The 22,868-nt window shown below is 32.9% G+C and overlaps 3 protein-coding genes across 3 annotated transcripts; 2 read left to right on the plus strand and 1 right to left on the minus strand.

The window, feature by feature from the left end:
- The first annotated feature begins 808 nt into the window (after positions 1 to 808).
- On the plus strand, positions 809 to 4,794 carry LOC149733394 (ras-related protein Rab-6A-like). Its single transcript, XM_089880951.1, has 8 exons — positions 809 to 962; positions 1,339 to 1,397; positions 2,579 to 2,632; positions 2,850 to 2,955; positions 3,031 to 3,142; positions 3,305 to 3,398; positions 3,648 to 3,714; positions 4,075 to 4,794. Exons 1-8 carry the CDS (start codon positions 899 to 901, stop codon positions 4,146 to 4,148), a joined length of 630 nt encoding a protein of 209 aa, XP_089737077.1. The 5' UTR covers positions 809 to 898; the 3' UTR covers positions 4,149 to 4,794.
- A 736-nt stretch (positions 4,795 to 5,530) lies between these two features.
- LOC149733395 (peroxisomal membrane protein PEX14-like) lies at positions 5,531 to 9,868 on the minus strand. The gene is made up of 7 exons (XM_089880950.1): positions 9,159 to 9,868; positions 7,545 to 7,652; positions 7,297 to 7,382; positions 6,945 to 7,055; positions 6,702 to 6,794; positions 6,360 to 6,445; positions 5,531 to 6,046 (listed from the first exon to the last, which is right to left on the minus strand). Exons 1-7 carry the CDS (start codon positions 9,313 to 9,315, stop codon positions 5,710 to 5,712), a joined length of 978 nt encoding a protein of 325 aa, XP_089737076.1. The 5' UTR covers positions 9,316 to 9,868; the 3' UTR covers positions 5,531 to 5,709.
- A 491-nt stretch (positions 9,869 to 10,359) lies between these two features.
- On the plus strand, positions 10,360 to 21,925 carry LOC149733396 (ankyrin repeat and MYND domain-containing protein 1-like). Its single transcript, XM_089880923.1, has 19 exons — positions 10,360 to 10,687; positions 11,010 to 11,645; positions 11,869 to 12,162; positions 12,310 to 12,459; positions 12,880 to 13,073; positions 13,779 to 13,894; positions 14,238 to 14,418; positions 14,964 to 15,135; positions 15,353 to 15,502; positions 15,837 to 15,950; positions 16,309 to 16,416; positions 16,914 to 17,045; positions 17,311 to 17,463; positions 17,753 to 17,873; positions 19,291 to 19,432; positions 20,119 to 20,199; positions 20,378 to 20,532; positions 20,866 to 21,118; positions 21,402 to 21,925. The coding sequence occupies exons 1-19, from the start codon at positions 10,418 to 10,420 to the stop codon at positions 21,559 to 21,561; spliced, it is 3,582 nt and encodes a 1,193-aa protein (XP_089737049.1). The 5' UTR covers positions 10,360 to 10,417; the 3' UTR covers positions 21,562 to 21,925.
- Positions 21,926 to 22,868: the final 943 nt, after the last annotated feature.

Consider the following 22,868-nt stretch of genomic DNA (forward strand, 5'->3'; position numbering starts at 1 on the left):
GAAACTGCTATATTCTGCAGACTAAGATTGAAATGTTTCTGTTTTCACTAAAACCACTGGTACTATTTTTTTTAGAAAAAAACGGGTGTTTTTGTTGAAATTGGTTGTGAAAGTGCAAAATTGAAAATGCGCCACAATTGGCTTGTGATGTGATAAAAAGCTTTGTTGCGCAAAGCGATTGGTTGATCTGTTTGCCAGCGTGATTATAAATTGATAAATTAAATGTTTATATTTGCTGAATTTGAATAAAGGCATTAATTTGATTTTTTTATTATTTATATTATATTATTGTCTTTTACTGGTTGGAATGCTTCAACTTAAATGCTAGTGTATTGTAGAATTGTTGAAATTTAAATGCCTTTTTAAGCAACTAGTTAATTAAATAGGCCTATTCTAATTAGAGTAAAAGAAAATTAATATATATAAATTTGAATTCATTTTTCAATTATTAAATTAACAAAGGTTAATTTGTCTAAAGGTAAATCTCATTCGATCTAGATTAAAAAGTTCAGTTTTTTACATCCTAAAAAGTCACTTTTGCTTGTCCTTGTCACATTGTTATAAGTGTCCCAATATCTAAGTCTTGTGGCACTGGGCTACCTCAGACACTAATCCCAGTTTTATTTTTACCGCATAATTGAACAAGGCTTAATATTGCTGGCCATTTTTTCTTTAAATTCGCCAAAATTAGGCAGAAGAAAAACAGCGACCCATTATTTTGTGAAACAGAGTTATTATGTTATTAGTAGGCCTTTGTATATTTACTGTTTTAAACATGTAGTAATGTTAATTAAACATGTAGTAATGTTAAAAAAAAGTTAATTAACTATTAAACATTATACATTCTTTTATTTTAATAGTTAAGTTAACTTAAGTACAGATTTACAGTAATATAAAAATGACAAGTGATTTCGGAAACCCCCTTAGAAAATTCAAGCTTGTCTTTCTGGGTGAACAAAGTGGTAAGTCAAATCAATGGATTGTGTTTGTTTGTAAATATTCACCATCAAATTACCCATTTGATAAAATACAGACTGTAATATCGCATCTGCCATTTATGTACTGTACATGCCCTTTTATACAAGAATACAACAGGGGTAGATAAACTGAACCTACAGCCTAAATTTTCCATTTAAGGCTTTAATATCAGGGTTTTTTACAGGTAATTTTATTACAATAACCAAACTTGTATTTTAACATCATCGGTCATTTATAAAATACAAAAGGCAAAATGGGATTGTCTTGGTTAAAGATTGACTCACCCTTTGTTATTTCTGGATATTTATGGGGAATTGTGATATGTTGATTTATTTATTTATTGTTTTTATTGCTCTACAGTTGGGAAAACATCTTTAATAACGAGGTTTATGTATGATAGCTTCGATAACACTTATCAGGTAAGAAAATTGTTGAGGAAAATAAATGCGATCTTGTGCTCAAAGCAACTCATTCTTATTGTGTTTAATGTTTTGTTGAAGTGTTTATTTTCTAAAGCATTATGCCAGTAATATAAGATTTATTTTCTTGTTACTGAAACAGTGTTAACTGACAACTGTCTTTTAAATTTCTAAGATTTTAGATAAAAAAAATCTTAAAAACAAATAGGCTATATATATATATATTGTATTATCTAAATCCCTTTTTTGTCTTGCTACTGATGCAACATCAGTCCAAGGTAACATTGTTTATTATAAATGTATGTGTATAGATTATATCTATTTATGATTTGTTAAAGAAAACTGTTTTGTTGCTGTGTGTGGAAAATCTCTATTAAAATTTGTAAATATATATCTTTTCAAATTTTATCTGTGATGATTACTATGGAGCCTATATAATTATATAAATAGTTTTTGAGGTTAATATTACTACAGTGTTTTGGGCACTAGATCGCATTTTTAATGTTTTATTCAATTTATTGTAAAATGAATTATCATAATGTCAATGTTATAATATATTCCAATGCAGTCAAATTATGAATATTATATAGGCTAGAAAGCATATTTATTTTTCCAAAAAACGGAGATGTTGTTGTTTGTATTTTATTTAGTTGCATTTATGGCTGTACAAAGTTCATTCTTGTAGCACTTTTATAGTTAGGACCATTAGGTTCTTTTATTTTATTGGTTTAGGTACTTTAAAACCTTATAAAAGTATTCTTTGTCTGTCTAGCCATTAGGGCCAATGTCTTTTTGTTTATTTGTAACAGATGCTTCCTCTCTGAGGGAATTAATTAAAATCAATATTATTTTACAAAACTCACAGAAACACCAATAAAATGTAATTAAATAACTTGGAAGCTTTTTTTTATTTATAATATTAATTAACTTAATATATGAAACATGTGTATAGCCCACTAAGTACACAAAAGTTTTATTATAATATATAAATATATCTTAAACTTCTCCAGTTCTCCACAAACGAATATTGCATAAACCTATTGAACGATGTAGTGTGATATTCATTAAGTGGTTTTGGACTAAGTTTAAAATCATAAATGAAACAGTATGTTGTTTGTCGTGTTTGTTTTAATCTGATATTGTATAGGATGCAGCAGACCATTTATTATTATTTGTTGTAGGCAACTATTGGAATAGATTTCTTGTCAAAAACAATGTACTTAGAAGATCGCACGGTATGTAAAAGTTGGGAACAACATTTTAACTTTAAGTAAAAATAAACAAATAATACAAATTTTTACTATTTTTACTTTTTAAATTAATATTAACAGAGCATATATATATATTTTTTTTAATGTTAACTAAATTACCAAAACATGATTTATCTTGAAAGTTGTAAATAATTGTGCGCTTGTATAAGAAATCTATGTGTAAAATATTGAATATCAATAGGTACGACTGCAACTTTGGGACACAGCTGGCCAAGAAAGATTTCGAAGCTTAATTCCGAGTTATATCAGGGATTCAACTGTTGCGGTTGTTGTTTATGACATCACAAGTAAATAAACAATTTGTAATATTTTCTATTATGAATAAATCTATTTAATAACATCATCATTTAATTTCATCTTAGACGTCAACTCTTTCCAACAAACTTCAAAATGGATTGATGATGTTCGAACTGAACGTGGAAGTGATGTCATAATAATGCTTGTTGGAAACAAAACCGATTTATCTGATAAAAGGTAATAAGCCATTGCGCAACATAAAGTTAAAGGTTTCCGAGGCATACTTTTAAGCCATTGTTTTAACCATACTATTTCTGTATTTATGGGCTTGATAAAATTACAATTGTGTTCATTATTGTTATGTTCTTATTTCTTTGCATATGTTCATATAATTTTTAGGCAAGTTTCGATAGAAGAGGGTGAAAGAAAAGCAAAGGAATTGAATGTTATGTTTATTGAGACGAGTGCCAAAACTGGGTATAATGTGAAGCAGGTTGGTTGATTTTAATAAACATTTTAATGTATTTTTTTTTAAAGCCATAATGTTTGTATGTGTTTCTGTCATTTTTTTAAATCGTTTTATTGACCATGTGTTATCATGTTAATAAAATTGAACATTTTAAAATGTTAATAGATTTTGTACAATAGGTCTTTTTTTTTTGTAAACTGTATTTCATGCATTCTTGACTTATCTTTTGAAATATTTTAAATGCATTAAATATGGTTAATTAAATTGTTGCAGTTGTTCAGAAGGGTGGCTGCTGCACTGCCTGGCATGGAAAATTCACCCGACAAAGAGAAGAATGTCAGTATCCTTTATAAAAGCTTTGTAAATATCATAAATTATTACAGGATGATAAGGTTTTTTTCCAATTATTTTTATTTTAAGTTATGACAATGTACATGGTTTATATTACTGCTTATATAACAAAGAAAATTTCAATATTGTTTTTGCTAGTTTGGGTTAATTTACTTGGTATCATATTATATTGTTGTGGACCTATTTTAGTTGTTGATGCTCTAATAGGGCATTGCGGGGGTTGTGGTATGTAGGTAATATTTTGCCCTTCAACCACACTTTATGTGGGTATGGTAAAGGGTGGTTTAATATTTTCTCATAAAAGTGAATTGTTCATGTTGGGTGAGTTTTCCTTAGCTCCTGTCTTCAGTGGATGAAGTAATACTGGATAGGAAACCTCAACCTGAACCAACCCAATCATCGGAAAGCATGTGTGGATGCTGATCATATTATGACATCATCAATGGTACAAACAAAGCAAGCTTAATAATGGACAAGCTGCTCACTGGCGACTATCAGTGGAAAATATTTTTATAATATACTATTTCTATGTTTTATGTATAACTACTACTGATTCCACTTTTTTCGCTTACACATTACAACATGGAATGAAACTAACTTAATAATCAAGCAGTATATTTATTAAGATGAGTTGTTGTATTTGTAGTGTATGTGTCGTCATGTACCAGATTCATACAATGTAGACAACTATATGGGGCTAATATATAAGAACTGTGGAAATTTAATTAACACATGCTTTCGAACGCAAATAACAACACATGGTGCTGCAACAATGTAAATTTTGAACAAACTTTGTTTATTATCGTTATAGCATATTATGGTGGCAATTAACTGTTGCGTATAACTTTATCCTGTACGCATGGAGACTATACGTGTATGTGACTTGGCATGAATTAAACATGAAGCAAAGAGCTTCAATTATTTATGCATCGACCCAAGCATTTTCTCTATGATGTCATAATTGTGAAGGTAAAATTCCCAGTGGCCACTTTAAACTTTGTTCATCACGTGCAACTGTATATTGAATGTTCGCAGTGAATGTCATATACATATGGAATGTAAATGGAAACATTGGTTCCTTATTTCTGGGGTATGGTTAACTGTACAGAAATGTGTGAGCACAACACATGTGTTCTCTGGGTGTGTGGATGTGATGACAAATTCACAATTAGAAGAGAGTCCATTTATTCCAATGTGTTTATCTGGTAGCACATATGTCTCATATTATGATCACCATTCTGTGATCCAGACCACGAGTTTACAATTACCTTTGATTTTGCTGCCTTTATGTTAAGGTATGAACGCTAGTAGTAAATATAGCATATATTATTTACTGTAGGATTTATAAAAAAAAAAATCAACCCATATCCGAAATAGATTTTTAACTTTAGATTTAAGTTGCAGATTATTTTATAATTGTGTAAATTATTGTTGTATAGAATATTTGTAAAGTTTTATATTGGCTAAAATTAAGCGTCTAATCTATAGGACATTAGACAACTAACGTGATATAAGTCTATGATGTGTGACTAAGGTATATGGCTACATGCTACATCTTGTATGTCTACCACCTCAGTGCAAGACCTCTTGTAATTTAAAACAATACCCTTCAAGCTCTAACTTTTCCATTTTTGCATAATGTCAAAAAACATTTTTTCCCCTAATAATTAGTTCTTCATTAAACCTTTTTTCAATAATTAATATACCAGTCAGCCACTAGTTTGGAAGCTCTACGCTAGACAAAGTTGATAAAGAAACAGCCACCTATTACATCAAACCATAGTGTAACACACTATTAGTGTTAATTGATTGTTTCCATATATTTGTATTTTACAGTACTCAGAAACAAAGTATCCAGCAACTAATTTACAACTTTTTTTGCAATAAACAAAAGGCATTTCAAATTACTGAATAGAAATACTTACAATAATTAAAAAAATTAAAACAATTGCATAATGAAAGCCCATGATTAAAGCATAAGATATTAATCAAGTTCCGATTCTTTATCTTGTGCCATTTCGCTCGATATACTGGAGTTTGGTGTCTTGTAATTATTGTAAAGTGAAGTATGAGATATTCCATCAACTTGCAAGTTCACATCATCAGGTTTGTGGTCCACAGTTCGTGATTGGTTTAATTCAAGAGATGATTCATCATCGTTCACATGATTTGCTTCATGTGATTCAAGTTCATCAACACGGCCATTAGATGGTTGTCCACTCATTAAACCATTCTCAACATGCGACCTGACATCTTGCTGTGGTTTGCTGTTACTTGGGATCTGCCAACTTGGTATCACAGGAGCCGCTGGGAATTGTTTTCTAAAAACACATTCATGGGTATCAACCAGGTTGTACATAAGGGTCTTACATTGTAATAATTTAATGACATAATTCCTAAACAAAAGTGACAATTGGAATAATGTAAAATGGTTATTGGACACACTTATAGTGTGGTTATTTAAATATATTATAATTTTGGTTGTTTCAATTGTGATTTTCAACTTTCATGGGACATGAGACAAATCAATAAAAATGCTATGAGTAATAAATTTATTTTTTTGTTAAACGGTCTATAGCTTATAAAGCTGGACCACATTTGATTTTGAATTTTGAAATAGTTTGTGTTACTTACGTGTTTAATAGAAGACCCTTGAGTGAGGAAATCTGGGCTTGCAAATCACGGATTGTTGCGTCGTTTCCATTGTTACCATTCTCATTCTATGAAAAATCAATAAAAATATTTATAAGTTGAGTTGTACATTGATAAGCTGCATACTTATTGTTTATCATTTGAATATAAACATATATGATAGACTGTTGCTCTGTTAGTGTTAACACAATACAGTAAATTGAGTTAGAGCAAAAGAAATGTTCCCTTACTGAATACTGAATATAAAGATACCAAATATTTAAGAAGCGTGACATATATATATAAATGTCAATGGAATGTTTTACTGAAATATATAATACAAACCTTCATCACAGTAAGTTGTGTGGACACTCTCTGCATAACTTGAGCATGTTCTTTTACTTCATCTCTTATCTCAGCAATCACTCCTTCCAATGACTGAAACAATAAAACAAATCATTACATATCGCTTTCAATGCACAAAAACAATAGCATATCGGCCTATCTCATGTTTTGTAACCGCTATATATAGATCTGCTATAATACAATAAAAAGATTATGAAGCCACATTTCATGGACACAACCTACTTTTAAATTCCTTGTTACTTCAGTATTTAACTCCTTCACCCCCATCTCCAACTCAACCATCTGATCTCTTTGCTCTCCACGATGTTTCATAAACAAAGGTTCAATGTATTTCTGTGATGTAACAATAGTTGAAATTTACATGTAAAATACATGCATGTTTTCTAAAAAATTTTTTTCATACCTTACCATTACTTTGAATCTTACATGCCCTCAGTTTAAAAACACATGTGGCACTTATATGGTTAATCTTTCTTATTTATACTTTTTAAAGTTTTTATGTTATTATACCTTTACATTGACTATAAAAACGTTACTTATCTTGTTGTTAAACTTCAAGTTAAATTGTTCTTACCTTATATATTGTGAAGAACGCATAGACAAAACCCCCAATTACGATTGCCATTGAAGAATATGCTTGAATGTTCTTCCATGCTGAAACTAAACGAAATCTTTTTTTGTAAAGTATTTTCTAAAAAGAGTGTGCAGGTTGCATACACAGATTTCTTACAGTTGATCCTTATTCATACCCATATGGTTTAGTAAGGTAACTAAATGACACTTGTACGTTGTACACTGAAGTATCACATAACATGAAACCACCTGGCTTTGGAGGAACAGCATTAACTTGAGTGAGTTGAGTGATTGGGATGGGTTGGCTTGATATATTTGAACGTGAAACTGCAATTTCTATCTCATTCTCAGTCAAACCTGACAAAAAAATTAGTGAAATTCCTGAATAATTACAAAAAGTTAGGTTGTCATTCTTATATTAAATTCACATATTCGCAGTTTACCTGCATTTTTCACTAAGATGACTGGCTTGTTATTGTTAGTTACACAATATACACAAATTTATTTGTTAAAAACGTAAAAAGAAAAAATGTTATGAAAGGACTTTTAATGGATGTAACAATCTTATTGTAATTTGGTTTATCGAGAGTATTGTGATGTAAATAATGTTTACATTATCCACAACAGGTGTAAAACTTTAGATATTGGACTGCACAACTAATAAAGAAACTAAAACAAACCCTTTTTATCTAAAATAACCACATTTTACATTTTGATAGATGTACATTAATATAATATAATAAAAAAATACTAACAATATCATAATGGGCTATATCTATATATATAAAATTTTTTTTTAAGTGGAGTCCCGACCCCTGTTACTGAGATTACTGGTGCTGTCAGCACTGGCGTAAAGTTATGGGGTTGCATGGTTGCCTGCCAACCCTTTGATTTTCTCCGGAAAAACAATGCGTAATGAATTTTGTTCGACCAAACGAAGACGCCGTATTACTGCGCACAAACTTCGATTACATTCGTTAAAATATGTCAATACCGGTGCGTCATTCCTACACAGGTGCGTCCAACTGGTATTCAAACTCGTGTGAATTGCCATTATGTTGTACAACATGTGAATTGCCATTATGTGGTAATCAATTGCCAGGTTCAAACAACCACTATTATGATGCAATGAATCCTTGTGTGAATCTCGGTAATACTGCCGCTGGTGACCAGTGAAAATTTTGGTCTCAAAATGTTCCTTACGCCTCCCTGATACTCGCTGTATAATTTAAAAAAAACTTGGGCGTCGTTTCGAAAATTAACTTTGAAAATGCGCAAAACCATGCTGTGTCACCGTAATTCGCCTGACTTGCGTAAGGTTAACGATATATATTACGTCACAATAGCAATATGTTGCGTCACAGTAGTGACATATTATGAACGTCACAGCACGTTATGGAAACCTACTTATACCGACGGACGAGTCTTCGTTTGTACGATAACCCCAGACTCAGGCGGGCTCGACAAAAGTCACGTACGACATAGCCATTGTGACATCACTCGCTGGGCAATCGGATTCAACCGTTTTTCGTTACATGGACTCGCCGAACCCGGAAAATTTTTATTTCGTCCCATTCCTAAGTAATTCTGAAGACGCTTACCTTTGTATGTACAAAGCACATAATTAAAGGGTTGCAAACCAGGACTATTTCCCCAAGAGGGGGAAATAGCCGGGGGAAAATAGCATAGCTGGAGAGGGGGATAGTTACGGGGTGAAACAGCAAGGGAGAAATAGTCTTGGAGGGGAAATAGGCGCTGTTGCCCCGCTAAGGATTAAAATGTTATTATATACTTATTTATTAAAGAGTAAACCTCTTAAACCTATAATATGTTTAAGTCTAAATACAGAGACATGTGACATACCTTTGCTTACTAGGAACTTTTTTTTCTGATCCAACGGACTGGATTGTGTTTGTGGATTTTGAAGAAACTTCACAGCAGTGCTAATTAAACTTTCCCTGGGTGCAGCTGGTCCCAATTCTGGTACATTTTCCGGTATCCCACCATTTTGACTTGCCATTATTTATATATGCATATATGGAGCAGCTTATATATAGTGTCTGAATGGTGTTATGAATAAAATAAAGGAGTGGATGAATGTTACTTATTAATACACAGCACAGGACTTTAGGAAGAAGTATAGGTACACAATTTCCGTTAAGTAATACAGTGGGTATCAAAGTATACGTTTTAAGATTAAAATTTTGACTGGTTAACAGAGGCAAATTACATTGATGCAAAAAAAAAGTTCTTCAGTTTTCTTGTTTACTGTATAAACTAAATTCTGCCAAAACTATAATATTTTATAAATGACGTCATATATAGTTATGTTACGGGAGGAAAATTAAGTCAGAGTACTATGATTAAATGATTTACTGGCTGGAAAGTTCATTTTATGTCAGGAGTTTTACCCTTTGGCAGGCCAAATGGCAATGGTCAAAAGTTTACATAACCTCATACGAGTATGTCTAGTGAAGAGTCAAGAAAGTGCATTTGTGCAACGTAGCCTTTTGTTGATGGAACAAGACTGCCATTTTATGGCTAATTTGGAGAAGATTACCCAACAAAAGTTCTGTAATCTTGTAACAAAAATAGCTGTAGAACAACGCAAGCAGAGGTTTCTTTAAAACTCGCGTGTCTAGGGGTATTGTCACATGAAAGTAATAACCCTTCCTCTTATTGGATGTCGCCATAGATATCATATATATGATATCTATGGATGTCGCTGGTTGCTATGGAAGCTTGGTGCAAATGTGAACCAAGTTTGTTTTTAATGTCTACACGTTTGTTGTGATACAATACAGATGTAATGTGATGCGCATTTACTCCGGAAATAATTGTATTTGGGGCAAGCGAAGGCACTAGTGAAAAATCCTCTCGTACATAGCAAAATAGGCTGTTGGAAAATGTTAGAGGTTGGTGGTTGGGAATTGGTGGTTAGGGGGTTAGTGGTTATAGGGGTTAGTGGTTAGCAAATAAGGTGGGGGGGGGGTTCTTCACTAGCACCCAAGTGAACCATCATGTTTTACACATGACAGTTAATTTTATTTTAAAAGTTAAACGTTTTAAAATTAACGTATTTCATACCAATTTTAACAACAGGACATTGTGTAGATAAGGAAATGCCTTCGATATCACCTGATGGTGAAAATATTAAAGAAAACACTTTTTTACGATTAATAACATCATCGGACCACCGTGGCTATGAAGGCCAGACTGTTTTATCTGGAAAGTTTTCGTGGCCTTCTGGTGCCTTGTATGAGGGTGAATATAAAGAGCATCGAAGACATGGGGCTGGAAAACAAACTTGGCAAGATGGTTCAACGTATGAAGGGGAATTTATGAATGATATGAGACATGGACAAGGAATACATAAGTGGGCATCTGGAGAGGTAATAATGTCTGATGTAAATGATAGCATAGAATTTAGAACCACACATGGTAACCTAAGGATATAACCTAAGGAAAGTTGTGGGTTATGTTTTCTTGTGCAATAAAAATACTTAACAGCAGTAGGTAAATGCACTAATCCAGTAATCACTAATTGTTTGCCTAAATTTGTCAGTCATACAGATAAAAAACAACTACTTATAGAGTTGCATATTTTGTACTGGGTCAGCAGGTGCAAAGTGTATGAAATGGAATACCTAGGCGTGGAGCATACATACTTCCAAGTACCCTTTACACGAAGAAGTTATATATGTTTTTAAATAGATATATGAAGGCAGTTTCTACAAAGACCACATGCATGGTAGTGGTAGATACACATGGAATGATGGATCTGTCTATTCCGGAACTTTCTATCTTGACCGCAAGGAAGGATATGGATGTTTTACTTTCGTTAATGGTGATTTGTTTGAAGGCCTTTATAAATCTAATGAAAGATTTGGTCCTGGCATTTTGACATATGCAAGTAACACTGGTTGTAAAGTGCAAGACATTGGATGGTGGTTCAGAGATAAGTTGATAAGACTTTGCAGTGAAGTAAATGGAGTGTTCAGCTTGACAGATCATGATGAATATGAATATTGTGAAGATGAGACACATCATGAAATTATCTTCAACGAAGATGAAACTTTTGTTCAAGATGCTTTACTCGCCGACGATGTAACTTCATATAATTTCCAATCATCTCAGTTTAAATTTGCATTATCATCTGATAACACAGCCTTACCAAAAGGCATTGAAACATATTCAAAAGATTTTGAACATTTGCCAGTGACCAGTAAATTAAAAGAGGAATTGAACATTGCTTTTTTCGGTACTTCATATGATACAATATTAAAAGATCGACGAATTCCCATTAAAGCATTCAATAATTCTGTTTTGAGCAAGAAAATCCAAAAGCATGTAAGTTTCACTTGACTTCTTTATATTAATATGTAATTATGACATACTTGTAAGTTATAATTGAAACTAAACTATACATCATATTTTGTTAACAACCAACTATAATTTCTTATTATGCATAAATTTTTTTCTATTTTAATTGTGATGTATATTTGAAATTATTTGTGCAAAGTGACTAATAGTTATCTATACTAGTTTGTTTAATATTTCATTTAATTTTTAGATTCATACTCATCAGTTTGCCGAGAAACAATTATCATTTTTTCCTGGTGATGTCTTAACTAAAGAAAGATCAAATTTTGAGTCTAAACCTGGGCCTTTAGAAGTTGCTTCTATGCGACTTATTGTTAGTAGTGCTGGAGGTGCAACCCATAAAGTGTATTCCATACTTAAGTCTGGTCTTGTTAATCCTAATGTGTGCGATAGAAGAGGTAGTGTTGCTATTGTTTCCGCTGCTACTAACTGCCACCTGGATGTGGTGAACATCTTGCTTGACATGGGTGCCAACATTAACCAGGTAAGATAGTTTAACATACCTTTAATTTGGCTGCTTAATGTAATATTTCTGGGTGTTGGTGTACTTGCCCAACTCTTGTTTAAATCCCAGGTTGGCTGACCTCATTGTAGGACATGTACAGCATAAAATAACTTATATTCCACCCAGGTGAATGATGAAGGCATATCAGCTTTAACAGCCTGCCACATTTTCTATTATCCTGTTGATCATTTTAAACAAAATCTGACTGATAAATTGTTCAAAAATGTTTTACCAAAAAAGAAGAAAAAAGTAAAAACTGGAAGAAAAAGTAAAAAGGTGGTTTTTGTTTTAGTGTTTCTCTTTTAATATTTAAAGCCATGACGCACATTCATCTTATATGTTATAATTTTGTCTGCTTAAAATTGTTCCTTAATTATAGTTAATTGAGGCAAAGTACCACAGCACTGTGATAAACTGCTTTACAATTATTTTATAGATTATGCTATTTGTCAAAATTTTATTGAACATTTAATTTTCAATATATATTACTTTCCAATGTATTTTTATCCGATGTTACAGATTTTTTTCCAAACAAAAAAAACATTATATATATATATATGTTGAAACTTATCAATGTTGAAATAAGTTTCAATCATATTTCAGTTTTAGTTATTAATATTGATGAGTTTCAATCATGTTTCAGTTTTAGTTTTTAATATTTCATTAGTTGTTATATACTGTTGTATCATTTTGTAGTCATGTCCAAGCAGCCCTAAGCATATTCGTCGATTGTCATTCTCTGAACACCGGTCTCCATCCCCTGATAGTTTGTTAAAGCGAAGAATGACACTTGCATCTCCAGTTCTTTCTTCATCAGATGAGGACAATGCATCTTTCCTTGATGACATCAGTTCAACCACTTGTATTGAGATGTGCAAAAGTGATTTAAGGTGATGTTTGAATGAACATATGGTGCTTATTTATCCTTGTGTGATGGGGCAACCCGAAGTTATAACATAGGGGACATTTTTATACACTTCATGCTCATGGCTGCTGTGACTGCTTTTATTTGAAATAACGAATTACTGACTTTTAAATTAAGACCCATATATTGACAATAGTAGCGGCATCCAACTTTTACCCCTGGACTCTGTTTACACACCAATCACTTTATGCTGCGGTTACAACATATTCCCGAACAACTTTAGACACCCGTGTTGGTATATACTTCGTTGCATCACAGGTGTCTAAAGCTGCTTCCTAGTCTGGATTATCTAAGATTTTGACTGGCAAGAAATCAAACTGTTCCGTACTCTAGGGTATAGTAACTGTATTTTCTCGTTCATATAGAATATACGTGTCTCGTAACTACTTCGTTTGTTTATCGATGTCATTTCATTCATTGTTCTCATTATTAGTATCCTAAGGTTGTTGTTCTCATTATTGTTCTCAAATGGCGATTACACAACAATATATATAGCAGTCGAGAAATAGTTTAAGGGAAAAAAGGAGTTTTAGGTGTGCACCCGCTGCAGTATGGAAAAGCTATCCCGAGACCTTAAACATTAGAGTCAATAATGGGGACAATGGAAATTGTGTGCCTTAATACAACCATTGGCCACTACATATTCATAAATGAGCATTACTTCTTACAGAATCCTGAAAGGTTTACGGGTTAAGTCAGCTGATAAAATAAGGAAACAAAAAATGTTGGAGTTTATGGCGCCACCAAGTGATGGTTCAAGTGAAGGAGCTTCAAAAACATCAACAGGTAAATATTGGTTTGTGTGTCATGCATGCTGTGCTTATCATATGTTGTAATGTCCAAAGGATTGTATAGAATTCAAGGGTCCTTTTATTGGCTATGTGAGAGGTTTACAATACCTGTTAAGTTGACAGTATGCGTAATTATGTTTAATATATCACTTACATGCTTATATCTGAAAAATTGTTTAGCCTACTGCACTACACTTGCAGATATTTTGTGGTAAATTTGCAAGTTATATCTGACTGCGTTGGATTCCTCAAATAGCATTTCTTTTACCCTGGTTCTAGTGCATAATATTTGGTGTAAATATCCCATTCGCCAAGTGAATTTTTACACCATGTTCCAGAATTGGCATTTGAATCGAATGAAAATGTCTTCGATCTTGAAGCAAAAGTTACTGATGATTTGATTGAACGAACAGCTACATTGTTAAGTCGAAACGAACGAGCCGTTAGTGGAGTATCAACAAGGAATGGACAAGCTATTATGTTGGGCACTGCTGGTGCTTTGGCTGTGTGGAAAGCTGAGTATGTTGCTATGATTCCCTTATTTTAACACATGCGCTGAATATAAAAATGTCAGTCTCAGTTCTTCACTGGTTGTCTCTGAGTTTAGTTTTTTTTTGTGTGAAGATTTCAACAAAAATAACACTTTTATATTCAGTTTTTGTCAAGCAAAAAAAAGTCAAAAATCTTATGTTCATACAATCCTATAATTTGTGGGTGTTTTAAACATTTAAAAATATAAATAGTTCGTGTTTATGCCAATCACAATTTACTTTAGGGCAAACCGCACATCATGTTTAACCATTATGTTCGATGTCATTAAACTTTTGTGAGTACTGTGAGTTTAATATGTTACTCAAACACACAAATGTAAAAATACAAGTTTTCCTTTGGTATTTTTCGCATGACAAGTCACATGTCCTTGTAACTGATAGTTTTCACTATTTATTCATGTCAGTTTCATTCCAACAACATTGTGCTTATAATTCTTTTTTGCTCTGTTTAAGAAATTTTATCTTTTTATTTAATAAAAGAAATAATTAGTGTTGTTTAAATGTCCCACACAGACACATCCAGTTAAGGAAAATGATGGATGTATTGCTGGTGAGGGGGGCTGATCCTAACATTGGGGGAATACCCTTCCCCCCATTGTTGTTTGCCGTGAAAGCATCGGATGTCGATGCAGTTTCCTCGCTACTACGTAGAGGAGCAAGAACCGACTTCAAACTTTCTGATAAAGTAAGATAAGTTGTTTTATTAATAACGAATGAATGTAACTGTTACATGGCAGAATACATCAGTTAAATTTAGTACAATAATGGTACAATAAAGTTTAATAAATAAATAGAGTAGGCTATTCACATTTGTCTTTATAAGAATACAAAATAAAGCTACATTACAATGTGCTCTTTCAATAAACAACATTTCTTTGTATTTTTATGTTTATATGTTATAGCTTGGTGGATACACAGCTCTTCATATAGCCAGCGGTATGATGTGCCATGAAGGAGTAAAGATTGTGGAACTTTTATTACATGCCAATGCTGACCCTAACACGTGCGCTCTTGAAAAAGTTACCTTGAAGGAAAAACTTCAACCTCGCATGGTACGATGTTTAGATTCAAATTCAAACCATAGCTTGCATTTCGGCTCATGGTATATTGTTGCCACTTTATCAGTAGCATATACCAACTTGTACTTATTAGTTCAATCCAGGGATATACAAGTCATATTCCTGCCAAATCCAGTAACTAGCTTATACCATGTCTGGTGCTTATATTTTGTCTAGCATAATGTAACCAATGTTTGGACTGGATAATTGTATCATGATTCCAAATTAAATTAAAATCTGTCTTTATAACTTTTAATTAGAGCTTAACTTGAATTGAAAATTATATATTGAAGAGGCGTGTACACCAATACCACTATTGTTGATACAGGGCAGCACAAAGTTGGATGTTAAGTATAATACAGATGATAATAAAATGATGATGATTCATGATGAAGGTATCACGCCACTTCATGTAGCTTCTCACAGGGATGATAATTATAAGGTATACTCATTCTAATCTTTTGGTAAACTTATTCTGTTGAGTTATATTTCCTCTGATTGTAACGCCTGTAGCTGTTTGAGTGTTGGATCAAGTATTGTGACCAATACGATTGATGATTATTTCATTTTCTTATAATAGAGGTATAACTAAAAGTTGTGCCGAGGTGATGCTGGATGCTGGGCAGTTAAACTAAGTTAGGATGTGCCAAGCCGAACCAGAGCGCCACTTTTTTTCTTTTTTTTAGCCGAGTTCTAACCAAGCAATTGCCATACTATTTCACATTTAGACAACCGGTAAAAAAGACCCTTGTTGAGAACTTAAATATCATGTTTTTGATGAAGTTGCTTCATGTTCACAGGATGCATGTTACATCACTCACTTACTTCTTGATAATGGAGCACAACCTGATCGTATCTGGATGGGTCATTCACCTCTATCATTATCCATTGCATCTGGTAATGATCTGGTAAGATGCCACCTAATTAAATTAACATCTTAGTTTGTACACTTCAAAACTGTAGCTCAAAAGTTATGACATACAATAATTTTTGAGCTTACTGTAATAAAACATTTTCAACTTTTAAATAATTTTAAGAACAATTTGTCCGGCGCCGTGGCGTAGTGGTTAGCGCGCCTGCCTGTAACCATTAGGTAATGGGTTCAAGGCTTGTCGCTGCTACCATTGTGGGCGTATTTGTCCTTGGGCAAGACACTTAACGACAATTGCTCCAACCCAGTGGTCACTAATGGGTTGTCCAAATTATCAGCCATACATAAAAAAATGAAAAAAACCCCAAAAAATAATCACCTACAAAGTAACATACATGGAAACTTGTAAGCTGGCACGAGGTGTTAAACCCGTGTGATAACGACTGTCGTTTTCCGGCCACGCGAGGATAAAGTAAGTTACATTCATTCATTCATTCATTTAATATCCAACATCGTAATAATTAACTCTTTTAGTGCATAAGAAAACTATTGGAGTTTGGCGCAAATGCAAGTCTTGAATTAACCCATGAGTTAGGAAGTGCATTGTGTGTTGCTTCTGATCCACAATATGAATTTAGAAGAACACCAGCGGAGAGAATAGCTTTGGTAATTTAAACCGTATTATCTTATTTAAACTTTTTGAGACCTTTTTTTGACAATACCTAAATAACTATGGGATTTCATTTTTTTATCAATGAAAGCATTTTTGTTATAATTCCTTGCATGTTAATTTGAAAACCTCTAAATTAAAACATTAGGTTTAAAACAATATTGTGAAAACAGTAATTTTAATAACTTTGTCATTTGTTTTAAAATGTCACATGTTTTAAATATGTTATAATTGTTCTGTTTATTATATTTTTTACATCAGGTTGATCAACTTGTGAGCTTTGGTGCAAACATGTTAGCTCCAGTTAAATTTGGAAGCAAGTCTTCCACAGGGACGGTTGTTGATTATGCTCACTGGATGTTTAATAAGGATACGAGAATATCTAGAACACCATATCATGCATTGACTATTAAGGTACAACCTTAAAAGGATCGTATGTGGCTGAGGGTCGTTTAGCGAGTTAATAGAATTAACGACAGTTCAAAGTTGTCAATTCATGGCTTAAAAAATTCAAATGTTGGGGGTTACTGTGGATTAGTGAAGACTCAATGCGTATTGAACAACCCGTTGGTCACATATGTCCTTTTCATTATGGGTAATCTGGAAATAATATAAAAGGTCATCATAATACTTGAACAATTACTATTATTGTCCATTTTTGTTCATTATAATAAATATCTGCTATCAATGTTGTTTGTTATAGGAAAGGGAAGCATATACTGCAAGGAAAAATCTTCTGTCTCACCTTGGTTGTTTGTTACGTGAGAGCGCTGTTAACTCAGAAAGGGAATATTTGAAGCAGAAGTTTTATAATGGTCTCAAAAGTAAGTTTCTTATGGTTTGCTCGTGCATTTCTTAAAACTGGACAGTTTGTGGCCAATATAAAGAGGATTAACACCCACAGCCTCTGCTTCATTAATAATATACCCAATTTTGTTTTTACAAATTTACAAATGTTTTTATGCAAGAGTTTCTTACCATAAGTCTCTAAATAAACATGTGCAAAAAACTGCTTGTTGACTCACAATACAAACCCTATGGCCTTCTTGGAGAGCCACCATATTGTAAAACAATGGTTCAGACTGAATAAATATCTTTACAAAATCTGAAGATATATTGTGGATGAACAATTTGTTGTAGATTGTTTAAAATTAGTGCAGAATGACAGTTAGGCAGTGAGCAGTAGACCGAGTAAATGAGTTGTTACAATTGTTGGTTAAACATCATTCTGGTAGATTGTTGTAAAGTGTAAACGTTTGTTACATCATATGGTCTATGTATAAACTTTCTTCTTAGATTTCCAAAGCTACATAGCTGCTGACTATTTAATATAAATTAAACTATTAAATATTAATCAAAGGGACAACATTTCCTTAAATAACTTTTGTTTAAATAATTGACTAGTTGTTGCAATGGATGTTATTATGAGTTTACCATCATTTCCAAATTGGGGTTCTTTAAAAAAAATAACCTTTAAAAAAATAATCATTAGACATTGATAATGCATTTTGTGGTTTGACTTAAGTGACTTATTCGCTGTTGTTTTCGTTTTTTGCATATTTCCTCTTATTGTATTATTGTTTTTAAGGAGGGTGTGAAATGTTAGGTAATATTAAATGCTTGATACACAGTACTTGGTTAATCAAATGTAAATAAACAAAACTAGATTACAAAAACAAAGATTTAGCGAATTCAAATCAGCAAGGACAGAGCCACAAAACACGTTCTCGCATAAGCAGTTGGAAAATAATAATGGTGTATGATAAAGGTTGAGGTCTTGGGAATTAATGAATATTTTGCATTGAATCAGGCAAGGGGATATTTTATAAACTATGGAATGAACAAGATAGTGAAAAGAAGCGACAACTCAAGTTAGTTGAAGTTAAAAAGTGTAAGAAAATAATTGCAAGGTAAATATTGCTAGGGTGGAAACTAGAAAGTGCTAGTATACAGATAGGCTTCAGAGTGAGTTGTTTAGACTATTCGATAAGAAGGTCAATATACACCGTTTTGCTATTTTGTCAGCATATATTCTGTAGGATTGCAGGTAATTACAGTTTGTTTTTTATGTTTTATTGTGTGTTGGAACAGAATACATATATATGACTGTGCATGTTTTATTATATTTTTCTGTTATCCTGTTTGACATTAGCCCTCCTCCTGTTTGACATTACATTATTTTTCTGTTATCCTGTTTGACATTATTAATGTGAAACATTCAATGTTAAATTCTTTTGTTAGGTCGGAGCGGAAGTCGAACCGACACCTTTCTATACGCGGGGGTGGCAGAGAAAACAACAAACAATTCGTTCGTGCACGATCAAGAAGATCATTCAACCAGCAGGGTCAGCTTTAATCGACCACTAAAAAATGTTAAACTTAGGTATTTATTTGATATTGAATGAAACTTATTTATCCTTGCGCTGCGATGTAACGACAGTCATTTAAATACGGGTGCCTTACTATATACAGTTTGTGCCTGCTTACGAGTCACCATATATGTAAATATGACTTTTTTATTAATGACAATTTGGGCGACCTATTAATGTCCAATGGGTTGGAGCAATGGAATTTAAGTATAGTAGGGTGGGGGAAGATGGGACACCTTTTCAGTCTATTTTCTCGTTCTATTGGGTAGTAAACAAAGAACATTCGAAAAATTATAGAACTGTATCCTCACGACTCCCATAAACTGTTGTTAATTGTTAAAAACACGATCAGGATATTTGGATATTAGGTTCTAAAGGTGTCCCGTCTTCCCTCACCCTACTATATCTTGGTAAAATACACAAACCCTTACAATGGTAGCATGGTCCAGCAGTGAACCCTTCTTTGTTTGTTTTTTTAATCCAGTGGCTAATAATGGGTTGTTCTAATCGACAGTCTTGTGTAAACATAAAATCTCATAAACTTAGATGCTTAGTAACTTGCAACAGCCTACAAGGTGTATAAAACCACTAGGTACTTCATACCATAGGGCACCTCACCTGGTGTGTCATGTTAGGATAAAGTGATTATAAATCAATTCTCATTCCGATTTATGTGCAAAACTTTCATTCATCCGTACAGATCAGATCAGGTCAAATCTACAGTTGATAGAATGAACAACAATGTTGGCGATGGAGGATCAAAGTCTTCACCTAACCCCAAGTAAGTTGTGTTGTGATTAATGAGTTCTAAAGAATAAAACACAATATATATAAGGAAGTAACAAATGTCAACATCTAGGCAAGTAGTACAAACCATGCCTTGGTTAACAATTGTTTTAACTGAGGTGTCTTATTTCATATTCCTTATACTTATGAGTGAATATATTCATTTTTTGCAGGAAATCTCAGTTCAAATATTGCTATGACTGTGGTCGTTCAGTTGGTGTCCATCTTACCTCATGCACTCGATGCCATGAAGTTTATTTCTGTAGTAGAGCATGTAAGCTGAAAGCATGGGAGGAGAGACATAAGAATGAATGTTTAAGGATTAAAGGTATTGTTACTAACACTAAATAAATAAGTTTGTCATACAATTAGTGTTGAAGATATTCTGTTTTAGTTGATTTGGTTTAAAATTCACTTTTAAATACACCCTCATTCATAAACATGGAATTAAAATGTGTAAGTTTACCATGCCAGTCTAGTACTGGTTTATAAAAACCTAAACAGAATTTTAATGGAATGAGAATAGATAAGTAATCAGAAATAATTTTTAAACTATTGAATGATTTGGAATATACCCATTTACAGTTTTAATGCCCAATCAATAAATACTTCAGTAACAACAATATATTGAAATCTTGGTTTGATTTATTTATTTCCACAGCTTCTCGTCCAATGGGAACGGATCCAACCCAAGAAGAAGTTTCTCTCATGTTCACGCAACACTCACTGGCAGACACAACTCATACAGCTTATTATAAAACAAACTCAATCATTGGGAATATTCTCAACCAACAAATGTTGCTTGCAGAGGACACCATATACCAACAAGTTCCATCTCGTAACCATAGATCAAGCATTGTTAAACGAACCTTTAGTTCTAAATCTTCGTTGAAACGTCATGTCAGTCCATCCAGGTTTGTATAAGGAGAACTATACACAAATAAAACTATAGCTGTTAATGTGTAGTTTATGTGTAGTTTGCATGTTATATGTGTATTGTAGTTTTATTATGTTGGTTATATTATAATATTCTCCAGAATTCAAGTGAGAAGTACTGACAAAACGCTATGCTATATGTTTATATTTGCATAGTCTCATAGTTATATGGACACCATTTGTTTTATTTGGACAACTCATTAGCAGTTACTGGTATTAGTGACTAATCTATACAGTGTACAAGCTTCAAATACTTTGCAGAAGTGATACAACATCAAGGCTAAAGCCACAGTCAGTTCGTCGTAACACTGCTAAAACATCCGCCAAAAATCGACATAAAGTTGGAAAAGATGTTGAATTTGGGACGACCGGTACAACACTAGCTGAACTTGGTATTTCAGAGAACTACAGTTTCAATTAAATTGCATCAGTTTATTAGTGCTTAGTTGCCAAACATAGATTCATTAGCTTCAATGTGCCAAACCTAATCACTGTAGATTTGACCTGCATTATTTTTCTAATTTGCCAAACTTATTATGCATAAGACTTAGTTATAGAGATTTCATATTTGTTAAATATTCATGATATGTTGTTGTTGTTGTATATTCACTGTGCATGTTCCGGTCATATAGTTTCAGGTGTTTGTAATATAAATAAGGTTCCTTATTATTGCTGCATTATTCTATTGCATTTTCCGCTGTACAGTTGCAGACCTGTAGTATATAAAGTTTCTCGGTAAATTGTGTATTTTTAGTAACTTGATGTAAAATAAATTTGTTTGTCGCTCAGTTTTGATTTATCTTCCCATGGCGGAGCAACCACGTTCGTAAATTATAACAGGGGTGTTATGTTTTTAGTTGTTTATGGTTACGATTTAAAACCCTGTAAGTTTAAGGGTGATTGTGGTTTTATCTATATGACCGACAATCAATCTTCGTAAAGTTTCTTGCACAATGACACATCCAATGCTAGAATACGTAAGGTCATTATCACATATAACTATCCAACATGAAAATAATGGAAGTCATCAGCAGACGCCCAAAAATATATACGTAGGTCAAATACTTGTTGGGAAAATGTACACCTGCGTTGGTTAATTCAAACCATTTTATCTCCTGCTGTGTGATTAATACTCAACTTGTTTCCGTATACGTAGTTGCTATATGTGTATATTTGAACCAGTATGTGAGGATTATAATTGATTGGTTTCGCGGGAACTGCGTTTCAGCGAGGCAATTTAATGTTTGGTTGTGACGAAATACTGCTAAATATTTTACATATACAGTGTGGGGTAAGATGGGACATCTTTAGCACATAATATCCAAATATTCTGTTCGTGTTATAAACAATTAACAACGGTCTATTGGAGTCGTAAGGAGACGGTTCTATTATTCTTTGAATGTTCGTTGTTTCCTACCAAATAGGTCGGCAAAATAGAATAAACAGGTGTCCGATCTCTCCCCATCCTACCATATAGTACTGCGAGGTAAGATGGGATACCATTAGTTATTCCATAGTTCCCGAGATAATATTTTGGAGAAGTGTCCCATCTTCCCTGATTCTATTTCTACTATATGCATCTACGAAAAAAATAAGTAGTGCATATGACTAAAGCTGGAAACAATTATTATTTAAAGTGTTTAATAAGAAGGAACTAAAAAGAATAAGAAGACTGTCAGATAATATATACAAAGTAAAACAGTAAGAATGCTATAAAACGTTACTATG

This window comes from Ciona robusta, chromosome 7 (genome assembly GCF_009617815.1).
Source record: "Ciona robusta chromosome 7, ASM961781v2".
NCBI lineage: Eukaryota > Metazoa > Chordata > Ascidiacea > Phlebobranchia > Cionidae > Ciona > Ciona robusta.

Excerpts from the sequence above, each read along its gene's own strand:
- LOC149733396 (XM_089880923.1), top strand. The coding sequence starts at position 10,418 with ATGCCTTCGATATCACCTGATGGTGAAAATATTAAAGAAAACACTTTT. Across the intron at positions 10,688-11,009 it reads ATAAGTGGGCATCTGGAGAG|ATATATGAAGGCAGTTTCTA; the intron begins GTAATAATGTCT and ends GTTTTTAAATAG. Across the intron at positions 19,433-20,118 it reads CTAAAAAATGTTAAACTTAG|ATCAGATCAGGTCAAATCTA; the intron begins GTATTTATTTGA and ends TCATCCGTACAG.
- LOC149733394 (XM_089880951.1), top strand. The coding sequence starts at position 899 with ATGACAAGTGATTTCGGAAACCCCCTTAGAAAATTCAAGCTTGTCTTT. Across the intron at positions 2,956-3,030 it reads TGTTGTTTATGACATCACAA|ACGTCAACTCTTTCCAACAA; the intron begins GTAAATAAACAA and ends ATTTCATCTTAG. Across the intron at positions 3,143-3,304 it reads ACCGATTTATCTGATAAAAG|GCAAGTTTCGATAGAAGAGG; the intron begins GTAATAAGCCAT and ends TATAATTTTTAG.
- LOC149733395 (XM_089880950.1), bottom strand. The coding sequence starts at position 9,315 with ATGGCAAGTCAAAATGGTGGGATACCGGAAAATGTACCAGAATTGGGA. Across the intron at positions 7,383-7,544 it reads TGCTGTTCCTCCAAAGCCAG|TTTCAGCATGGAAGAACATT; the intron begins GTGGTTTCATGT and ends GATTTCGTTTAG. Across the intron at positions 6,446-6,701 it reads CACAACTTACTGTGATGAAG|AATGAGAATGGTAACAATGG; the intron begins GTTTGTATTATA and ends GATTTTTCATAG.